This window comes from Emys orbicularis, chromosome 2 (assembly GCF_028017835.1).
Source record: "Emys orbicularis isolate rEmyOrb1 chromosome 2, rEmyOrb1.hap1, whole genome shotgun sequence".
NCBI classification, from domain to species: domain Eukaryota; kingdom Metazoa; phylum Chordata; order Testudines; family Emydidae; genus Emys; species Emys orbicularis.
In genome coordinates, this window is record NC_088684.1 from 281,468,494 (window position 1) to 281,491,507 (window position 23,014).

General features: G+C 44.7%; 1 protein-coding gene across 2 annotated transcripts in view; it reads right to left on the minus strand.

The window, feature by feature from the left end:
* The window catches only part of DPP6 (dipeptidyl peptidase like 6), a 607,069-nt gene extending 585,278 nt beyond the window's left edge, over positions 1-21,791 (minus strand). The window contains exon 1 of one of the 2 annotated variants that reach the window (XM_065398031.1): positions 21,700-21,791. In XM_065398031.1, coding sequence (XP_065254103.1) covers positions 21,700-21,791 — 92 coding nt within the window. Of the gene's footprint in view, positions 1-21,593 lie in introns of both variants that reach the window. The other variant, XM_065398032.1, reaches the window with a different exon arrangement.
* Between the last annotated feature and the right edge of the window lie 1,223 nt (positions 21,792-23,014).

Genomic DNA, 23,014 nt, shown 5'->3' on the forward strand with positions numbered 1-23,014 from the left:
GTACTTATAGGCGATGGGGCTCCGAGTATATTTAAACAAGGACTGCAGGATTGCCTTCCCAAAGTTTGCATCTGATCTGGATGCAGCAGTGGTGGCATAGTGGTTTGTAAAAATATGCACCCAGGACCAAAGGGCAGCCCTGCAAATGTCCAAATCAGGAAGGTCACTTAAAAATGTCGTCGATGTTGCCTGAGCTCTTGTGGAATGGGCTCACACTCTTTGAAGCAGCATAGCCTGGGCTACTTCATATGCGGTCATGATCCAGGAAGTTATCCACCTGGAGATCATCTGTGAAGAGAGCCCTTGACCCCTCATTCAGTCTGCATATGAAACAAATAAATGAGAGGTGGAGAGGAAAGGTTTGGTCCTATCCAGATAAAAAGCTAAACATCGCCTGACATTCAACATTTGAGGATTGAATGCGGCTTAGGGAAGAACACTGGTAAATATATAGCTTGGCTGAAGTGAAACTGGGAAGCTATTCTGGATAAAAACTTAGGGTAACTTTGTCTTTAGAGAACTGCACATAAGGGGGCTCCGCCATCCAAGCCTGTAACTCACCCACCTTCCTTGCAGACGTTATCGCCACAAGGAAGGCAGTTTTCTGACAGAGAAGGGAGAAGGACGGAGTTGCCAGAGATTTGAATGGAGGTCCCATAAGAGCTGCTAAATCAGTATTAAAGTCCCACAAAGAAATGGGCTCTTTAACCGTTAGGTAAAGAGTGACTCCTTTCAAAAACCTCACTGTCACGAGGTAAGAAGACTGTAGGAGCAGAATTTTATAATTGTACTATGAAAATTAATGTATGCTTTTATTTTATTTTGCTAGCTATTTTTTTTGAATAGCAGAAAGGAATGATTTTTTGGGACTATGGGATTATGTTTTTTATATGTATTATAAATTGGGCTTTTTTAGTTTTTAGTCTGGTTACTCCTTAATTGGTGTTATTTTTTTACGTTAACATTTTAGAATACCTTCGAGAGGGTTATTCTCTTCTGGATTTGATTTAATTAATTGTCTTTAGGGGTGCCAGCCTCCACCTTAGGGTCGTTAATTTGCCCTTTCTTAATTATGGATGCACGTTAATGGTTTTTTGGCGTTAATAAGTTTTGATAAGTGTCTTCGCTCCTTCTTTTTTAACCATGTGGTTAACAATGGCCTTTACAGCTTTTTTTTTAATGCATGAATTTATTTACACAAACAATTTTTTACGAAAACCTTTAAAAATACAAACAGCAGTATTTTATATTAAGCAAAAAAACATTATAAATTAAACTTTGCTAAATTTTATAACCAAAACAATTCACATTAAAGCCCAGGCCTTCAACGTTCCTTTCATTTCCTTAACAAACACAATACAAAATCCTGTCTCTTACTAACTAAACCTTAAAACAAAGGAGTAACAAGACTTCCAATGGATAGGCAGATGAAATGCCAAAATCCCCACTAGGTGGACTCCTAATGAACTAAGCGCACGACCAAAAGACAGAAGGTGTAACAGTTGCTCCATTATGTCCTGGATACCAGCTAGTTTCAGTTGAACTCCCCAGACCAACGACCACATCGAGAACTGCTTCCATTTGGCTGAGTAGGTCACTCGGGAGGACGGCTTTCTACTACTGAGCAAGACACAGGAAGATATGAATTCCCCTCTTCCTGAGGTACGCTGTAAAGACCGGGGGAGTGGAAGACAGGCCAAAAGGCACCATGGTGTACAGGCAGTGATCGTCCACCACAACAAACCGAAGAAACCCCAGAGATTGCTACATGGAAATAAGTGTCCTGAAGGTCCAGGACAGCAAACAGTCGTGGTTTAAGGTGGGAGGATATTTGCGAGGGTGACCATAAAGAACCTCACATATCTGATGTATTTGTAGAGATCGCAGAGGTCAAGGATAGGTCTCATCCCTTCCATGGGCTTAGAAACCAGCAAATACCAGGAGTAGAATCCCTTTCCTTGACGCTGCTGGGGAACCTCCTCTACAGCCCTCAAAGCCAGCAGAGACTGAAACTGCTCGAGGAGCAGTATCTCATGAGAGGACCCCTGAAGAGGGATGGGTTAGGGGGTGGGGAGAAGGCATGGAGAGGAACTATATGGCATAACCCGATCTGACAATGCTTTAGATCCAGTTGTCCATGGTAATCGAATCCCTAATATAAATCAGCCTGTTCCCAAATGGGAGGACAGAGAAGGAGAGGTTACTATTGGATCACTGTCCTGGACATACTAGTCAAAATGGGCACTTGCTGGATGCTGAGTGGGGATGAGCCAGCTAGTTAAACCCAGAACCGGAGGACCTTCTCCTCTGGGATCTGTGGCTCTTCTGGGAGCAGTCCCACTGCCTTACAGGAAAGGAGGACTGTCTGAAAAAATCCTGCGAGTGGTTTTGTTGCTGTTGCTGCTGACCACTATAGTGGTGTCTCTTCTTGGCCAGAGTACATACTCCCAAAGAACGTAAAGTAACTCGGGAGTCTTTAAAAGAGTGCAGGCTTATATCTTTCTTTGACAACAAAACCTGGCCTTCAAACGGTAAGTCATCAATGGTCTGCTGCACATTGGGTGCAAGGCCTGAATTCTGCAATTATGAGGCCCTCCTCATGGTCACAGCCAACACCATAATTCTGGATACAGCATCTGCCACATCCAGAGGTGACTGCAATGAGATCTTGGCCAGCATATGGCCTTCCGCAATGAATGCCATCAACTCTTCCTTGGAGGGTTCTAGCAACTTGTCTGCAAACTCAGAAATGGCCGCCCAATTGACAAAGTCATATTTAGAGAGCAATGCCTGCTAGTTCACAATGTGCATTTGCAGGGAAGAGGAGGTATAAATCTTCCTCCCCATTAAGTTCATTTTCTTGGATTCTTTGTCCTTAGGGGTGGACTTATACCTCCCTTGCCATGCCCTACCATTTGCTGCAGTTATCACTAACAAATTAGGGGCTGGATGGGAATAAAAACCCTCAAAACCCTGAATAGGGATGAAGTACCACTTCTCTAAATGCTTCACTGTGGGAGGCAACGAAGCTGCTGTAGTATTCCAGGGGCCTTTGCAGGGTACAAGAAAGCATCATTTATCAGGAGGGCTACTCTCCCGTGAGCTGATGATCGGAGAATATCCAGCAACTTATGCATAGTCTCCTGCAGGTTTTCCACTTGGATACCCAAAATAGTGGCCATATGCCTCAAGAAGTCCTGATACACTTTAAAGTCCTCGGGCACTGAGGGAGAGGAAGATTCCGGCATGGTAGAGTCAACCAGAGAGGATGAAGAGGTGGTTTGCTGTGTTCTTGCACCACAGGTTCCAGTTAGAATAGCCCCAGAGATCCAGAGGGAACGGACTCTGCAGTCGCTTGTGGCTGAGAAGGTTTGAGAGCAGGAGTCACCATCCAGACTGCTGATCTCACACTGGAGCAAGTCGAGGAGTGGGACCTCAGGGATTGAAGAGCAATCCAAGGATTCCAAGGAGACCTCCAGGTATTGGTGGCCAGTAGGCACCAGGCCAAAAGCCCCATCCTGATTGTGGAACAGATGCTGATCTCGGTACTGATGGTGATCCAAGGGTAATCTCTGACGCTTTTCCAATGCTGAGGGAGAGGAGAACCCCAATCTGGAGCTTGAAGAGGTTCTCTTGTGACAATGGAGGAGCCAACCCTGATAGAGAAACAAACGCTCAGACTCATGGCACTAGCGAACTCTTGAAACAGTGGGGAGTTCAGGACTGAGGGGCAAAGGTCTGATGCCACCTGGTATGCCACCACTGTGGAGACAGTTGGTGCTGGTGCCAGTGTCATCAGTATGGGACTCAGCAGATGCCCCCTGGCCAGAACTGGAGTCAACAATACAGGGTGTCTCCTCTCTTTGTGCGGTACCAGGGAGCAGTTAGATGGATCTGCTCCATTCCTGCAAGCTGGAGGGAGTACAGTGCCGGTCATTAGTCCTCTTAAAAGATGATGGAATGGTCCTGATTGTTTTATGGCCTCTTTCTCATTGTACAAGAGGAGGGGGAACGGCCTCTCTTTCTCCTGGGGGGAACAGCAGAGCCCAAGTGTGGAGCAGCATCACTTGCCACATCCAAAGGTGACTGCAGATCAGATGTGGGCCTCAGTGCTGAAGCAGGTGCTGCTTCAGCCACAAGAATCTCATCACCAGAGTCCTCCTTAGGTATGCCTACACAGCAATGCAAGGCTAGGGTTAGTGGTACTTGAGTCAGCTGACCTGAGTCAGGGAACACGGGCTTCAGTGTCTACATTGCATTTTAACTGAAGGTTAAGGATTTTCTGAGCTGTGCTCAAACCCACAGCTCTGACATCCACACTGCAGTGCACAGACCCAAGTCAAAGTAACCCTATACCAGAGTGCCTAGCACTGCCCCCTCAATGTCAACACTCTAGCCCTAGGAATGTGATGCACTGTGGGAAAACTCTACTGCCCACCCTGTTTCCTAACTCTGATGGTGCTATTAATGGGACTCAGGTGCCCATAAGGAGCATGAGTCCATAAACTGCATAATTAGCTCCTTTGGTGGGTGTCTCAGTAGAATGTCTGCAGTTTGAAGGTTTTATACTGAACTACCATCTCACCTGAGAATTGGGCTCTCCACCTCTAGGCTGAGTCACAGTGGCAGGAAAATGCCCATGTGCACAGGTTCTGAGGATAATCAGGACATCAGTCTCCAGGGCTGTCAAACTATTCAAATGAAATATTGCAATTCTTAGTTTTTAAGATGGGATGTTCAATGAAGGTGTTTTTGTTTTCAAGTTTGACATAAATTAGATGTTGCCACCAGCTGGCAAAATGCCATCAACATCTTTTTAATTCCTTTTTCTCATTTGAGCTGGTTTCCTTCTTTTTGCTTCAGTCAAAGGCACTATGTCCTGAGGATCCCTTATCCCTGCCCCTGCCCCACCTGGGGTGGTAAGGATAAGGGATCCCTGGGAGGCTGCAGGGAAGTTTTGAGGCTGGCTCCCTCTCACTGCCTTCACAGTGCATGCTGCCCAGGTGCCCCTGCACATGCAGCTCCAGAGAGGGCAGGGGGAGCTTGGGAGTAAAGGCCAGAGACCAGAGTGGGACCAAGCAGCTGCTCTGCAGGGTAGGGGAGTAGCAGAGCTCCTGGCTCAGCAAGGCCAGAGGAGGGATGATCTCTGACATCCCGGTGGCCGGGAGCCGCCTCCTGCCGGTTAACTTTGCTCCTCTGCTGCCAAGAACTCTGGGATACATCCAGAGGACTTCTGGGTCCCAACTCAAGCTGGGGCTGTGGGCACAGGAAAGCAACAGGGCTTGGGACCTAGATCCTGGCTTAACATGGGCTCAGACCCTCCAGCCCTGCAGGGCTCTGGGACCCTGGGTCCTCACCGTAGGTTAGCACAATTGGTGTGTGGACATAATGGAGGGGAAGGGTTGGCTGGCTTGAGCCTGGGCTCAAACCCAGGCTTACATTGCTGTGTAGACACACCATTTGTGAATAACTTGCAGACAGAGCACTGCTCTTTAGTATACTGTTCACTGAGACACAACAAGCACCTCATATGAGGATCACTGTTGGGGATCCCCCCCCCCCATACAACAGACAATGCTTGAACCTTGGTGAGGGAATCACGAAGGGCAACCAACTGCTCTAACTAATACTAACTAATACTAAAATACTACTAAACTTAACCTAAAGTACTACTAACTATTACATCCAGGAAAAAATTCTCAGAAACTGAGACCGAAAGCACAAGGGGAAAAAACACCACCCGGCACTCTGACTCTATCCACAGGCAGTGAGAAAGAACAGAGGGGGTTGGGGTGGCGCCACCCTTATATGGCCAGGTTTGTATGGCCTGACTGCTACCTTGGGGGTACTGCTAGGCAAAGTTCTCCAGATCTGGTGCACAGGGCATGCACACACCGAAGTAGAATACACAGCTGAATCCACTCAAAGAAGAAAGTTTGCTTAATATTATGGATTTTTTACATGGAGTCCCCAGAAACAGCAATCCATGGAGCATCATGAACAAACATGGCCAAATAGCCTTGAAGAGCAAAAGATCTGTGCAGAGTTGATTTTGGCCCCAGCTGCCATTTTTTACTCCACTAAAACTTTTCTAAATTTTAAAGCCTATCTAATAATAACTGGGGCTTCTTTAAAAAGGTATTTGGCCTGTTTAATTAAAGATCGATTTCCCCCAATATGAAGCCCCTCCCACACATCATAAAATCATAGAAGATTAGAGTTAGAAGAGACGTCAGGAGGCCATCTAGTTCAACGCCCTGCTCAAAGCAGGACAAACACCAACTAAATCATCCCAGCCAGGGCTTTGTCAAGCCGGGCCTTAAAAACCTCTAAGGATGAAGATTCCACCACCTCCCTAGGTAACCCATTCCAGTGCTTCACCACCCTCCTAGTGAAACAGGATTTCCAAATATCCAACCTAGACCTCCCGCACTGCAACTTGAGACCATTGCACCTTGTTCTGTCATCTGCCACCACTGAGAACAGCCTAGATCCACCCTCTTTGGAACCCCCCTTCAGATAGTTGAAGGCTGCTATCAAATCCCCCCTCATTCTTCTCTTCTGCAGAATAAATAAACCCAGTTCCCTCAGCCTCTCCTCATAAATCATGTGCGCCAGCCGCCTAATAATTTTCATTGCCCTCTGCTGGATTCTCTCCAATTTGTCCACATCCTTTCTGTAGTGGGGGGGCCCAAAACTGGATGCAATACTCCAGTTGTGGCCTCACCAGTGCCAAATAGAGGGGAATAATCACTTACCTCGATCTGCTGGCAATGCTCCTACTAATGCAGCCCAATATGCCGTTAGCCTTCTTGGCAACAAGGGCACACTGCTGACTCATATCCAACTTCTTGTCCACTGTAACCCCTGGGCCTTTTCTGCAGAACTGCCGCTTAGTTAGTCGGTCCCCAGCCTGTAGCAGTGCATGGGATTCCTCCTCCTAAGTGCAGGATTCTGCACTTGTCCTTGTTGAACCTCATCAGATTTCTTTTGGCCCAATCCTCTAATTTGTCTAGGTCACTCTACCCTCCAGCATATCTACCTCTCCCCCCAGCTTAGTGTCATTCACGAACTTGCTGAGGGTGCTATCCATCCCATCATCCAGATTATTAATGAAGATGTTGAACAAAAATGGCCACTTGATACCGGCTCCCAACTAGACATCGAGCCATTGATCCCGATGATCTAGCCAGCTTTCTATCCACCTTATAGTCCTTTCATCCAAGCCATACTTCTTTAACTTGCTGGCAAGAATACTGTGGGCGACCGTATCAAAAGCTTTGCTAAAGTCAAGATATATCATATCCACCACTTTCCCCACATCCGCAGAGCCAGTTATCTCGTCATAGAAGGCAATCAGGTTGGTCAGGCATGACTTGCCCTGGGTGAATCCATGTTGACTGTTCCTGATCACCTTCCTCTCCTCCAAGTGCTTCAAAATGTTCCTTGAGGACCTGCTCCACAATCTTTCCATGGACTGAGGTGAGGCTGAATGGTCTGTAGTTCCCTGGATTCTCCTTCTTTCCTTTTTTAAAGATGGGCACTATATTTGCATTTTTCCAATCATCCACGATCTCCCCCAATTGCCACGAGTTTTCAAAGATAATGGCCAATGGCTCTGCAATCACATCAGCCAACTCCCTCAGCAGCCTCGGATGCATTAGATCTGGACCCATGGACTTGTGCATGTCCAGCTTTTCTAAATAGTCCTTAACCTGTTCTTTCATCACTGGGGGCTGCTCACCTCCTCCCCATATTGTGCTGCCCAGTGCAGCAGTCTAGGAGCTGACCTTGTCTGTGAAGACTGAGGCAAAAAAAGCATTGAGTACTTCAGCTTTTTCCACATGATCTGTCACGGTTGCTTCCCCCATTCAGTAAGGGTCCCACACTTTCCCTGACCTTCTTCTTGTTGCTAACATACCTGTAGAAACCCTTCTTGTTACCCTTCACATCCCTTGCTAGCTGCAACTCCAATTGTGCTTTGGCTCTATTTGGCACTTGCTGGTTGGAGGCAGGGTCTTCCCCATTGGCTGCACCACCTGCTATTAAATACTGATGGAACTGCCACCACATGCATATTTGGAGCAATGACTGTAGAAAGCTGAATGTGGAGTCAGAACAGAAAAAAGATTGAGACCACCTGGACAGGACAAGGTTCAGGTGCCTAATCCCAGATGGGCACCTAAAAGATGGAAAGGTGTTCTTCACTTCCACAATTACCAGACAAAGGAAGAATCTGTGTCACAGAAAGTTATATTATCCTTCTTTTAGAAGAGGATCCCTACTCTAGGTATAGAAAGCTTACTGGTACTTGCCTCTCAGAAGACATGCATAATTCCATTGAGCATCCTTGGAGGTTACATGTATATTGAGATTAGAATAAGCTCTTGAGATTTTTCAGGAGGGATCCAGCTTTCTGAATTTATTGGAGATATACAGATGAAAAGCACTTTGTAAGTGCTAAGTGTGCTAGATACCTATTGGGGGCCTGATCTAAAGCCCACGGACGTCAATGGAAAGACTCCCACTCACTTCAGTGAGCTTTGGATCAGCCCGTTAGCAATCCATTCCACTAAAAGTAGCAGCCAGGGTTTTCAATAGTGACTCGCCATTTTGGGTGCCCAACTTGAGACACCTAAAAGAGGGCCGATTTTCAGAAAGTGCTGAGCACCCGCTCCCTGGGAAGTCAGGCTTCCAAGGTGTCTCACCTAAAAATTGAGGCATCCAGAGTCATTAGTCAGTTTGAAAATCTTGGCCAATATGTGGGAAAAGGGAAGCAGGGAGATGCCCCTCTAGATACTAGGGACGAGCACACATTTCGCAATTTCACCATTTTTTAGTCTGGATCTGGAATATCCATGAATAGAGCACGATTTTCCTGATATGATTCCCCAATCAAGAACAGTTCATGTAAAAACACTGATCAGTTTAGTTTACCCTATGGCTTGCTGCTGGAGGTGGGTTTCTTAGCTGAGACTTAGTTGAGTATTTAAAAAAACAAAATAAACCAAAACTGATCTTCTCAGTCTGCCTTGATTTCAAATGTTGTTTGAAATGAGAAGGCACAAGAAAGGTTTGCTAGCCAAGGAGGCATACCATTTACCTCTCACCATTCCTAAAAGCATTGAGCCTTGTAAAATGTAAATACACTGCAGCAAGCCGTAAAAGCTCTCTCTTACATATATGCCATTATTTGTTCTTGAATTTAATTTTAACATAAAGCCTTACATTTTATTAACCTTCCCTACTATTAATAATTACTTCGGCAATCTCCCACTCAATCAATGTTCACAAAGCCTCTTACCCTGGCTCCTAGAGACCACTGAATGAGCTCTTTCTCAGAAGCCTCACTGATAATATACATTTGGAGTGCTTTTAATCATTTTACCAAGTTAGGAAATTCTCATCTATTGAACTCCAGTAGACCAAGGAGAAATTTTATGGCTCGTCACCAGCTGAGATCAGGTGAAAGGGAATGCAGAACATTGCTTTCAAATTAAATTATACTTGTTCAGGTTGGAGTGGCACAATCTGTCTTTAACAAAAGAAGAGCCGTTTGTGGAAATTTTAGGGGAAACTCAGACTGCTGATTCACACTGCAGCTCCCTAAATTTTATACTAAATTGCATAGTTAGCAGCCTTCTGACAGCAGCCTTCTTGTATATCTTCCCAATCCAGCAGTATTCTGCCATCTTTCTGAAAGCACAAGTCTTCAGAACTCATCTTGGTGCAAGCAGATCTCCCACAACATGGGAGGATGTAATAAAGGGTTATGTAGCACTGTATTCACTGCAGAGATTTTAGCAACTTATTTTGGGGCATCTAATTTGCTACTGATTGAACTATAAAAAAAATCAACCACTCCTAACTCTCCCACAAGCACTCGTTCAGATTGTGAAATTAATCACTTAGACTATGCTTGTACCGCTTTTGAATTTGCTTTCTGGGAACATTCAGAGCAACTGAGCACTGCTTCAGGACAAGAAGTAATCAACTTAGTTTGCAACAAGGGAGATTCAGGTTCGATATTAGGAAAAATGTTCCCACTATAAGGATTGTAAGTATTGGGATAGGTTACCAAGGGAGAGTGAGGAATCCCTGGCACTGGAGCTTTTTAAAAACAGGTTGTACAAACAACTGGCAGGGATGGCCTAGGTACACGTGGCCTGCCTCAGCACAGGGGGCTGAACTAAATGACCTCTTGAAGTCTCTTCCAGCCCTACGGTTTTATGATTCTATAAATGTTCAGGAAACGTGAATTTAAATCCACATGCTCAAATAAGCACAAGAAGGGAATGTTTAAATCGTTTTCTGTGAGCATTTGTGCTGGAGACCTGATCGGAGCCAGTGTGTTGGCTCCCTCCTTGTACTCCAAATTAACAGAGTTGTAGGGGAGTCTGCCCAGGAAGGGAGATGTATAAGCAACATGCATGTCACTTCCCTGAACTCTGTGGGACACATTTGGAGAGCCCAGGCGCAAATACATTTGGGTAAGGGTAGAGGGCAGAGTGCTGTTGAGGAACACAAGCACAGCTCCCTGTTGGTATAGATGTAAGCTACCCTAAAAAGGGGTGGCCTGGGGGGCCCTGCCCAACCCCCACAAATGGACACTAGATCTGGTTAAGCACTAGATCTGGGGAGAGGGACAGGTAGTAGGGCTGTAGCATGGGCTGCCTGCTAGACTCCAGGAGGAGTCTAGCAAGCAACCCATGCTACAGCCCTACTTGCCCTTGGCTATCTGCTTAGAGCACAGCTCCCCTGCATTCCCCTCCAGGGTGTGGCTGGCTGTAAGTGCTGGAACCTAGCCCTGTGTGACAGAGCTTCTCTTCCCCTCTCCCCCAATTCATTTTCTTTTTCTTCTCTTCCTCCGTTGCCTTTTTGTGGTTCTTTTACCTGCTGCTTTCCTCCTCTTTGGGATTCTCTGTGTCTTTCCTTCACCTAGTGATAATTTAAACAGGATGTGGTTTGGAAATTCACATACAGCATCACAGTCACTGAGCTGGAGCTCTGTCACTTCCTGCTCCCCTGGGTGAAATTCACCAAGATAGGAGGGGCCTGGAGCAAGGCTGTCTGCACCTCTTATTGTAAGTCTTGAACTGCATTGCATAGGCATGGGTTGTGGGCACAGCAGCCAAGCAAGAGTCCCTGCATGCTGTGGAGTGGGCCTCAGTACAGTACATAGATAGATGTACTTATCTGGCTACCTTCCCCACATTATCAGAGTGCCCATGGCTAGTGCTGAAGGCTGCAGTGTGGACTGGTCAAGGGAGGGGTCACTAAATCTGCATTTAACACGGCACCAGAGGCCCCATCATGCCATGCATCTGGCACTGAAGTTGGAACAGTGGGGTGGAACTGTGTTGCAGCACTGCAACCTGGCCCTGGCTTGGGAGCATGGATTCCACCTTCCCTTCTCCTCCCTCATGCAACCCCCATATAAAGCCCAAATAGCGGAGCTGTGTGTGGCTGGGATTTCACCTGCTGGGTAGGTCTACAAGGCAATGAAACACCTGCCGCTTGCCCATGTCAGCTGACTTGGGCTCGGGCTGCAGGGCTATACAACTGCAGCGTAGACATTTGGGCTCAGGCTGGAGGCTGGGCTCTGGGATTCTGTGAGGGGGGAGGGTCCCTGAGCTCAAACGTCTACACTGCAATTGTATAGCCCCACAGACCCAGCCCGACTCAGCTGACACAGGCCAGCCACAGCTGCTTTACTGCAGTGCAGACATACCCTCAGGTGCTCATCTTGGACACACACAGCAGTGGCATGGTAAGTGGCTGGTTTTTTGCTGTGGGTACACACAGGGTACGAATGTAGGGTATGAACAACCAATGAGACTGTTCAAAGAAAGATGTTTTCTAGAACCTTACAAAGGCACTAAACTAGAGAAAACAAACCAAAAAAACAAAAACAAAAAACCACCACTGAAAACAAGCGACAATAGAAACTGAAAACCAGAATCCCCTGAAACACCTTCTAAGAAAGGACCCCACCCTGCCAGCCATCTCTTCCATATTTGCTCCCATTTCTTTTCTCCTTGACCTTTTCTCATGTTATAAGCACGTGACTTTTAACTCAGGCAACACTTCCATCTATCAACAGCCTGAAATGTATGTTTACACTCACCAGGGTTAACCTTGTCACTGCACCACATTAACTCATTTCCGTCTCTGACAACTTGCAGCATGTTCTCCACAGCCAACAAGCCACTTGCTTTTATGACACATAGCACTTTAACAGCCAAAGTACAATAGTCTAACTACTCATCCAGCATCATGTATATTCTTATTATCTGTTACATTATCCTTATCTAATTGCCTGCACTTTGGCTCATTCTGACATTTTCAAAGCTACAGATGCTTATTAGTGTACCTTAGCTAGAAGAACATGGGCATTGTAGTGATTATCCACTCATGGCACTGCATGTGACATGCAGCAATGACTGAAAGACCTTTAACCTACTGCAAGCAGGGCATAATCAGATATTTTGGGAATTAGTGATGCTCTGACAAGTGTTGCTTGGTACAGAATGGGTGACTGGACCACAGTAGTATCAATGGAACAATATCTTCCATTTCTACGGATCCTTCTCATCCCAAAGGCAAAGCACTTTATAATTCTATATACAAGAGTTACGTCATCATGCCACTGAAGTGCAGACACTTCTGGGTCAAAAGGCAGCACTTCTTTAACTGTACAGCACCACCTAGAGGCATCAGCTGAGATCTGGGCCCTGTGGTGTGAGCTGCCATGAGGCTTGGGGTACCTTTCCCAGACCTGAAGCAGAGCTCTGAGTGGCTTGAAAGCTTTTCTCTCTCACCAACAGAAGCTGGTTCAGTACCTCACCCACCTTGTCTCTCTAACACGAACAGATAGGAAGCCCCAATAAGTTTATATTCTAAATAGATGAGGCAGAAAGAGGAGTAATCTGCCCAAAGTGACACAGCAGATCAGTGGAAGAGCCAGGAATAGAAGTCTGGTTCCTCAACTCCCAGCCCAATGCTCTATCCACTAGTCCACGCTGCCTTCCTTAACATGTCACTGTATAAGTGACAACCTATAACATTTAAACTTCCATCTGTATTTTGAGTAAAATCATCTTACAGGTAATAAAGCAGCCCTGGCAAAGCAGAATTTCACAAGGGAACTGCAATGGATCAGGTTATTGTGGCCTTAAACCATGGCTGTGTCCGTCTTCATTAATTGCAATGTTTGCAATGAATCACTGTATGTGTTTTGACAAGTATTGTTTACCCTGTGGTTTGCAGACAAATGAAACAGCTGTTTCAGCAGAGACTGTATTATTAGAGATATAATTGTAAAGCATTATAGTACCCTTAGAATTCTCTTCAGGTGCCCCTTTTGTACCTAGGATTACAAATGCCTGAGCAATAGATACTGTGTTACCTAATATAAAACAGAGAGAGACAATGAAGGACTGTATCAATAATGCTTTTGTACTCACTATAGCTAACAGCAAAACAATGAGAACTGAATAGAGACATGGTTCACTATAGGCCATTTATGGTTCTATAGAAACATCACTGTGGTTTTCTACAGCATTCCTATCTGCACTTTGATAGATGCCTGGTCTTTTAAGTGTCCTCTTTCTTTTCTGGTACCTAATGGAAGTAGGAGAAAACCAAGTAATTTTATCATGGAATCTGTAGCTAGAGGAACATTAGGAGAGATTTAACAATAAATAGCAATCAAATTAAGATGGGCAAAACTCAATGGGCTGTCGTGGGGTTAGAACTCATTTTAGTAATAAATAAGTAATAAAAATGTATTTATGTATAAAACTCCCACAAATAAATGTCTGCAGCATAACAAGAGTTAAGGTTGCAAAGCATTTTTCCACTGTCTCCTTCCCATTTCACAGACTTCTGCATTTCCAAATATTCAGCTTTTCAGAAGCAATGTTCATGGTTTAGTGCAGGGATCGGCAACCTTTGGCAGGTGGCCCACCAGAGTAAGCACCCTGGCGGGCCGGGCCGGTTTGTTTACCTGCCACGTCCGCAGGTTTGGCTGATTGCAGCTCCCACTGGCCGCGGTTCGCCGCTCCAGGCCAATGGGGGCTGTGGGAAGCGGCGCGGGCCGAGGGATGTGCTGGCTGCCGCTTCCCGCAGCCCCCATTGGCCTGGAGTGGCGAACCGCAGCCAGTGGGAGCCACGACGGCCGAACCTGCAGATGCGGCAGGTAAACAAACCGGCCCGGCCTGGCCCACCAGGGTGCTTATCCTGGCGGGTGGCGTGCCAAAGGTTGCTGATCCCTGGTTTAGTGTCTGTCTGGGGCTGAACTTTCTTGGAAAGTTGGAGCAAAATGCTTTCAGTTCTTATTGACAAAACAAGAAAAAGCACAAACATTTTCTCCTCGTAAAAACATTCTAACCACATTTTTTCTTAAAAAGCAGCCACAGGAAATCACCTAATGTTTGAAATGCAACATGAACATTGTCGTCAATGAGGGCTCTATCCTGAAAGGTACTGAGCATGCTGGACTTGGCTCAAAGCAGTTAAGCATGTACTTAATTTTAAGCACATAAATAGCCTCAAAGTGCTTCCAAGCTAATAGACAAAATTAAACATTGGGGGATGGAGGACAGAATGTGCCCAGCCACTTAATGGGCATCAAAGTGGGGGTGCGCACAGATATCCCCTCCACACAACAAGCACAGAACAAGTGTAATCCATTTACTCCCCAGAAAATCTTCCCAGATCGTACTATACGATTCTGTACCTACTAATACTTACACTCCATTCTATTTCATGGCGCATACTCGTGCACTTCCAGTGAGATCCTGAGAAACTGACTATTCTGTGGACTTTTCTACTCATTTTATACACACATGGACACTGCCAATAGACCAGTAGGAGAATGTCAGATTTATTAACATAATCTAATGCACATAGGCAAAATGCATTTTCAACCCATATAACTTAGCCAAATGAAGTCCAATTTTCACTATACCAATAACTGGCATATCTACAACCTAAGGATTATGGGTAACATTTTCAAAAATGCCTACGTGACTTGGGAGCCTAAGTCCTAGTATCTAAGTCACTTTTAAAAACAGATTTAGGTTCTTAAATCCCTTACGCACTTTTGAAAATTTATCCTATAACCCTATCAAATAAAAAGTTTCCATCCCTTTCCTCTGGGGTGTGAGAGATGTTTATTAAAAAGTAGCAAACATTTTTTCTTAGCAAACAGCATGAATTCCTCCCCCACTCCTCCTGTGCTTTAAAATGGCTCAACCATTTTTGAAGAAACTTTGAAAATACCATTAGTCCCTGACAGAGAGAGCATGCCAAATTTTAGGCAAAATTATAAAACCTTCAGAAAATCATAAGCAACAAAAATGACCCTTAATAAATAGACACGGTGGGTGAGGTAATATATTTTATTGGGCCAAATTCTGTTGGTTACAGAGACAAGCTTTTGAGCCTACACAGAGCTCTTCTTCAGATCTGGGAAACTAACCCATAATAAACAGAAACACATAGGTAACCCTTAAACACAGGAGTGGCTATATGAACAAATAGATCATGACTTACTACAAAAAAATTGCTATGTTAAGTAATCTATGGCAAAATACTAAATAAGTGACCCCTTGGTCACAATGTGAAAATCCATACGTCGAACTGCACTCTGCCAATCACATCCTGCAGGCCTTACTTAGACAAAAACTCCCTGTAAAAGCAACTTGAAATCATTGGGCTTGAAGGGGATCTTTACTAGAATGCAGACTGTAGAATCGAGCCCTTAAAGTACATTTATACAGATGATTCTACTCCTGCAGATTGTATTTCTTTAGTGCTCCAGGGGAGTTTTCCAAGCCTTTCTTGAAGCTCTGAGAATCCACTCTTCTCTCCCCCTTTTCTTGCCTTTCACTGAATCCATGACAATGGAGAGCTGTATACAGCTTCATCTGGAGCCCGCCAGCGTCTTTCTTTCAGTCTGCTGGAAAGTTCCTTTAAAAGCAAAGCAAAGTACTCCCTCCTGGGACTCTGTGCCTTCTCTTCCCATTCCTCCCAGCCCCTGCAAGCTCAGGAGGAAGGACCTGAGCTGAGTACTCTAACTCGGTGAGATTCAAGTTACTGTGCATTTCACTACCACTAGAGAGATGAGTCAACCTCTTTGCATAGCTATTATTGTGTGTTAAAAATATATTCTACCTAGCAGATTTTTAATAGATGCATAATAATACATCAAAGGCCTGATCACGGTTAGAAACGCTTGCAAAACAGGAAGGTTAATTTTAAACCAGCAACAAAAATCATGAAGCCATTGAATTCCAAATATAGCAATTGTAAAGCAATGCATGAAAAACCCCTGTTGCTGTAATTTTAAATTATCCAATGTTAAGTTACATAATGAAATATATAATTAACTCACATTCAGACAAATCAGAGAGAAGATTAACTTTATGAATGTATAATTATTACTCTACATAGAACCAAACTGCATTTTTATTAATTTCAAGAGAAGGGCTGAACGAATCAATGGGGACCTAATCCTGCTTCCACTGAAGTTAGTGGCCTCAGTCCCATAAAGGCAGCAGGATAACTGCGCCCAACATCCTACAGCCTACCATGAATAGGCTGCAGGCGAGACTATTAGAAGGCATCAAATACTGCAGAAAGAAAACTGTTGATCTGAGCTATATAGAGATTTTTGGGAGCCATATGGACTACTTCACTTTATACTGATTTATGACCACTCCAGAATATATAAAATAAGAAACATTCATCTGTTTGGGAAAGGACTGAGCCATTTCCGACATTTAAGTTGTTCTGCAGCTCTTGCATAACCCTTTATACAAGACTGACCTTGACACTCTCTTCTGGTAAGCAATAGCTTTTCCAACAGTAAAATAATGGATTGAAAAATAATACTTTTATTGCATGTGTTAGCAAATCTGACATATGAAGTGTCAAATATTTCCAGGGGCTGTAATATTTATAATATTGTTCAAACAAGCTGAACAATAATAAAACATGTAACCTTTGATTTACTTCTCAAAGCAGCAATCTCAGATCTTTTTATCTTCTATTTACAACTGAAATGATCACTTTGTAAAATAGTCTCAGTCTGAATTATCAATATTGAAAATTATAAAACTACAATATAGCTAAATTTCTTTTAAAAATTAGCATCAATTTATAAAACGAGGCAAATATTCAAAATACAATTGAATGAAAAGTATTCCACATTTCAAAGTAAAAATGAGAGCTACTTTATTTTGATCCAATCCTTTACTCAGGCAAAAAATCCCATTTCGGTCAATAGGAGTTTTACCTGAAGAATAAATGAAAAAGGAATGCAGCATTTGGCTCTTTATACAGAAAATCTATATGACACTTCAGTAGAAAGCTTTAACACATAATTCATTATCAGGAATTTAATTTTAAAAGGATTACTGTGGTTATCATTTTAATAGTCAATGCCTTATGAAATAGATCAATATTCTGTATTACAGAGAAGTGCTCAATTTCTTATGCACTTGATTAATGCATTGTTATCATCACAGTAATTAAAAGGAACAGGGTTATACACAATCAGCATGTACATCTTACTCAGCACCTCCTGGCAGTTGCCTGCAAAAATTAAACTCATTAATCACTATGACTCCAAAGAAAAGAAAGCTTAGGAAAAATGAAAAAGCTCTATTTTATGTGTGTGGGGGGGGGAGAGTCTAAAGCCAACATCTAGAAAGATCTCCTGTTTACATGATACTATGGAAAGCATGAATCTCATAGAGGAAATAAAGGTGATTATATTGCCAAAACATAAATTAATACTCTGCTATTACAACACTCTGGACTTTGGTTACATTCTTCACAGGTACTGTACCATATCCCAATAAATTACTTTGAAAAGGCACATTTATAGCAAAACTATTATGTCGTCTGGGATATGTTTACATGACCAGTCATTTTTACAGTTTTAATAACTGGCCAACTCAGTACTTCCACTGAAACCAATGGGAGATTGACTTGTGCAAAGAGAACTGAATCAGGGACCTAGTTTAGGATGATACAGAAGTATAACAAAATCAAGAACAAATGTCATAAACTTATCAATATTTTACACAAGTTCTCAGGATGCCCCAAATCACTGAACATGTTTGTTTCTTTTTGGTGTGCAGAACCAGCTATCAGAATTAAATACTGTGAAGTTTAGATGCCAAAATACCAATTGCATCCAGACAACTGTGTTATTTCATTTATAAAAGTTCAAATTCCATGATGAAACTCACCTCACTCATCAGCTACTTCATGGTGGGATGAGGAGTTTCAATCTTAACTCTGACATTTCCTCATTTTTAATTGTGTGAGTACAAATCAAACTCTTTGCATTGCTTCAATACAGGTTTTTGTTTCTTATTTTAATTAGATGTAAGTTTCCTCTAGTACTGAAAGTAATACATAGGAAAGGGGAAATATTGCATATAAACAACAGCATGGATTGGAAAGGCCAGACCCGTCTTCATCTCTGTCTTGTATAGCACTGGGGAATGTATTGATACTTAAGAAATACTTGATAATAATTGACCCATAAAAACCAATCTGTGATACAGAATGCAGAATAAATATCTTTAAGGTATAAGAACCTTATGATCATGATTAGCCTTTTCAAAAAAAACCTCTCAATCTGCCTGATTATTAAGCACATTATAAAACAATTAAGTGGTTTTTAAAAAGAAATCTTAGCTATATTTTAATTGAAGTATCCCCCCCCCCACACACACACGCAAGCTTTTTTTTGTATTTCCTACCTCTGACTTAGAAACTATTGAACTGATTAATTTGGAAAAGAAAAAAAATCCTCTGCTGGGAAAAATATCTTGAATGTTCAGTTTCAGCCTCAGTGTGAAATTTACACCAGAGATTTAATTCTCTCAAAAGGGGTTTATCATACAATCACGGGCAAGCTCCCCCTAATTACAAACAGCAATATCATATGCCACTACGATTCAATAGAACTGCCAGCAGTCAGTATTCTCTCTCTTCAGTGTAAGTAGATTCTGCAAATATATATCACCAAATCACACAACCTTTGCACTTCATGCACCCAGTTTTGTCCTTGTGCCAGCCTCACATTTTGTTTTCCCCTTAGGGATTTTATGCCAAAAGCTGCATTAATTTGTCCTGCAAAAGCCTTATTGCCGCTGTCATCCAGATATTCCGCAGCCAGTTCGGTTGCAAAAGGGGAAAAAAACCTCCTGTTTACAAGGAGCGTTCAATGGCCAAGGTCAGAAATCTGCCTAGTGTATATCTGAGCACACTTCCCAGACTGACAACAAGGCACAACAGAGCAATAAAGCCCCCAGCTTCCGTTTGAATTGCCCAGTGCAAAGCGAGAGAGAGGACTCATTCCCTGGCAGAGTTGAATCACTCCAGGACCTGGGACAGCTCCCAAAGTCACAGCTCTCCAGAGCTAATGGGGAAGTGTGTGAGAGCCCACGCGTGCGGGGGAGGGGGTGTATAGAATAATGTGTGCCTCTGCTCCTTGGAAAAAATATATTTTCAAAATTAAATTTTACCACCTTTAAGGTGTCTCATTATTCCTACCCTTAGCACAGCTAGTTTCCAAAAACTAACGCCGATTTACTGTACAGATCTAAACAAACCGAGGGTTGTTACCTCAACTATTCCTACCCCAGCCTGAGTCAGAAATATTCATTGTATATTTCTACAATAGTCACTCTAAAGGCAAATTTCATTACTTCCTTTCTGGTTACATCTTAACCTTAACTACGTGAATGATTCTCTAGGGAAATGTATGTGAAGCTTATGAATCAATTCCGTTTGCATTGCAGTTCCCAAGCGCTAACTGCCTGACATGGTACACTTAACTCTCGCAGTCAACGGCACAGTTCTTTTTCTAAAAACATAAAATAAAATAAATCCCCTTACAGTCTAGCAACGTGGTTTTGGTTTTTGTTTTTTTTAGAGCAGTGTCAGCAAAAATCACCTGCACGTTAAATTCCCTTTGTTTCTTGGCTCGATGCTTTTGATGATCAGACAAAGAGTTCTAGACATCTGTCCTATTGAAAACCCACAAAGATACGCTCCAAGCTAAATTTAAAACAAACAAAACAAAACAAATCCAGAGGAGAAAAATATTCCGGAGACCAATAACAGAAAGCAGCAATTTCGCTTTCTCGTAGCGACACCTAGAGGCCAATGAGCTAAAGTTTCGGCACATTTCCGCTACAGGGTCACATCACAGAGAGCCCTCCGGAGATACAGTTTCAGAATGAAAAGTTTTCAAATCAACACTTAAAAAAAGTCTCGGGTGTTTTTAGTTTGTGCGTCCCGCCACCCCCGGGAATTGTGTGTCGTGTTTAGGATGTTAGGGAGGATTTCACCAGTCACCGGGAAAAGTAAACTCATCTCCAGCTACCTATTGGCCCTTGGAATGAACAGAATGGAAATTCTGACGGAGGATTTGAGACCAACTTTCCTCTCTGCTAGAAAAACTTAGTCCGCTTTACCTGCCACAAAAAGTCTTCATGGAAGGAAAAAAACAGGGCAAAACCAAAACCCCACAACTCCCTTGGCTACAGTACCCCTCTCAACAGGGATTTCAGGGATTCAGACATAAAACTACGTTCTAAGTTGGTACTTATAAGGGTTATTACCAGTGATTTCTATCATTAAAACTGATCACAGCTCCAAACCTACCTTTGGGGAAAGTAAGTATTTTAATAGATAGAAATATTATTCCAAAATTGCAGCTACTTTCCCCCTTGCCGTTTTTACACACACACACACACACACACACACACACACACACACACACACACACGTCCCTTTACAAATCTAATAGCACGCAAGGCTGAACTAGTCATGGGGAACTATCTGTTTGATTTATTGTCTGGACCTTCTTCCGCCGCCCTCCCCTTTCTAAATCTCCCCCCAAGAAATAACTAGGCACAATCGATCCAAGGTGATTTAACTCTTTCCATCCAGGAGTCCCAGCAGCAAGCCAGTGGCCTGGATGAGTCATTTGTTACTAAGGCAATATGCAAATGAAACCCTTTGAAACCGCTACTCCCCGCAGCCGCGGCGGGAGGGAACGTGCAGGGAGCGAAGTTTACATCCAACACGTTCCCGGGGGCTCGCGTCTCATCGTGTTGTGTCATTATCCAGGAGTTTCGAGCAAAACCAAAACAAAAATGGCCGCGTCGGGTGCGAAGTTCTCCCCGGCAGGGCTCTGGAGCTGGGCAGGAAGGACAAGAGGGGGCAAAGCGGAGCCTTCTGCCCCAGGCAAAAACTTCCAGCCTCACTCGCAGGGGCATGGGTGCCGTTTACACGGGCGGTTTCCAAACGCACCCAACCCACGCACGTTGCACAGCAGCCCGACCTTCCCCACCCCACTCATTCCCAGAGACCCCAGGAGAGCGGGAGCCGAGGGGATTTGGGGGCTTTACATGGCCATTAATAAAGCACCATCGCTAGCCTTTTGCGGGGAAGCGGGGCGCAGATCAAGACAGAGAAGGCAGCCAAGCGACCTCCGGACACACACACGAGACACACACTCGGACAAACAGAGCAAAACCCAAACAAGGCTGGGGGCTTACATCTTCCTCCTCGGCGTCACTCCGGGGCTGGTACTGGAAGCGGGCTCGGCTCTCCTGCTGTAACGGGCGGGCGGTCTGGCCGGCAGCGCTGTTCTCCTTGGTGCACTGAGCCCCCAGAAGGTGACTCGCCTCGGGTGGCGCGGGGAAAGATCGGGAGGTGTTGATCTTCCCACCGAATCTCTGGTACAGTGAAGCCATCAAGTCAATCCAAGGGGGGGGGGACGCTTTTGGGGGTGGATGTGGGGTGAGGGGGTTACAGCATGCTACACACAGGTGAGCTCTGCTCTTCTCCGTAGGACATCAGTGGAGCTGGGGTGGAGGGCAGAGCAAGAAGGGAGACCGCATATTTATTTCTCTCCCTGGCTTCAACAGCATTGGGGGGGGGGGGAATTAAAAAAAAAAAACAAAGAACAGGCCCCGGGAATGTTGCACCAGCCAAGGTTGCAAGCCACCCAGATACGCCGAACCCCAGCTAATGGCGCCGGAGAGGATCGGTATTAAATGGGGTCCGGGGGGTGTGCCTGGGCAGCCAGGGGGGGGAGCGGGTGGATCGCCAGCTGTCAGTGCCTCCCCGGGATGGGCAGGCGTCTCCGAGGTCGCATTCCAGGAGTGCCACAGAGCGCGCGAGCGGAGCAGGCTGCAAACTGGGAAGCCTCATTCAAAGCACGTTGCACTTCTGGGGAGGAAGGGCGGGCTACTCTCCAGCCATCTCCCTGTGGTTTTTCGGGAAAGAACTTGAAAAGGAGCAACAGACACCTGATCGCAGCCGGGGAGGCAGGACCCTGCGGCCGGGAGCAGGGAGACTGACGAGGTTTCTATGCCTGAAAACCCAGCTCGGCTCACAGCAAACTCCCAGGGACGAAAAAAAATCAGAGGGGGAGAGAGGACGAAAGCATCGCCTGATGCCACTGGCTGCGAGCTGCTTCCCCAGTTTCAGTGAGCTTTGATTTCTGGCTCCAGGCAATGAGCAGCGATCCCTCTGAAACGAGCGGAGGGTGGGGGGGGGGGGGCTTTCCCGCTCCCGCCCCCACGCTCTTCACGATTTATTTTATTTTATTAAATCCAGTACATTGTGCCTCATACTATTTTTGTATTAATTCATTTTGCTGCATTAAAACGTGCTTCAGCGCCCCTCCGTGGAAATCCACCCGAACTGTGCTCCTCGCCCGAGGAGCCTGCGATAAACAAATGGGAACTGCTTCGGGTGGGGAGCGAAGAAGACTGTGAGGGGTTCTCGCTCTGTGTGTGTCACCACCCTCACCACTGTTCAGTTACAGGGCAAAACAATACGACCTGGGCTTCGTGCGGTGTTAATTTCAAGGCTAAATAGGGCCACTAATTAATGCACTTTTACAGCTAATGGAGGAGAAAATGTGCACACGATTAAAGTGGGCACGGGGGTGTCTGCAATGGGTGTCCAA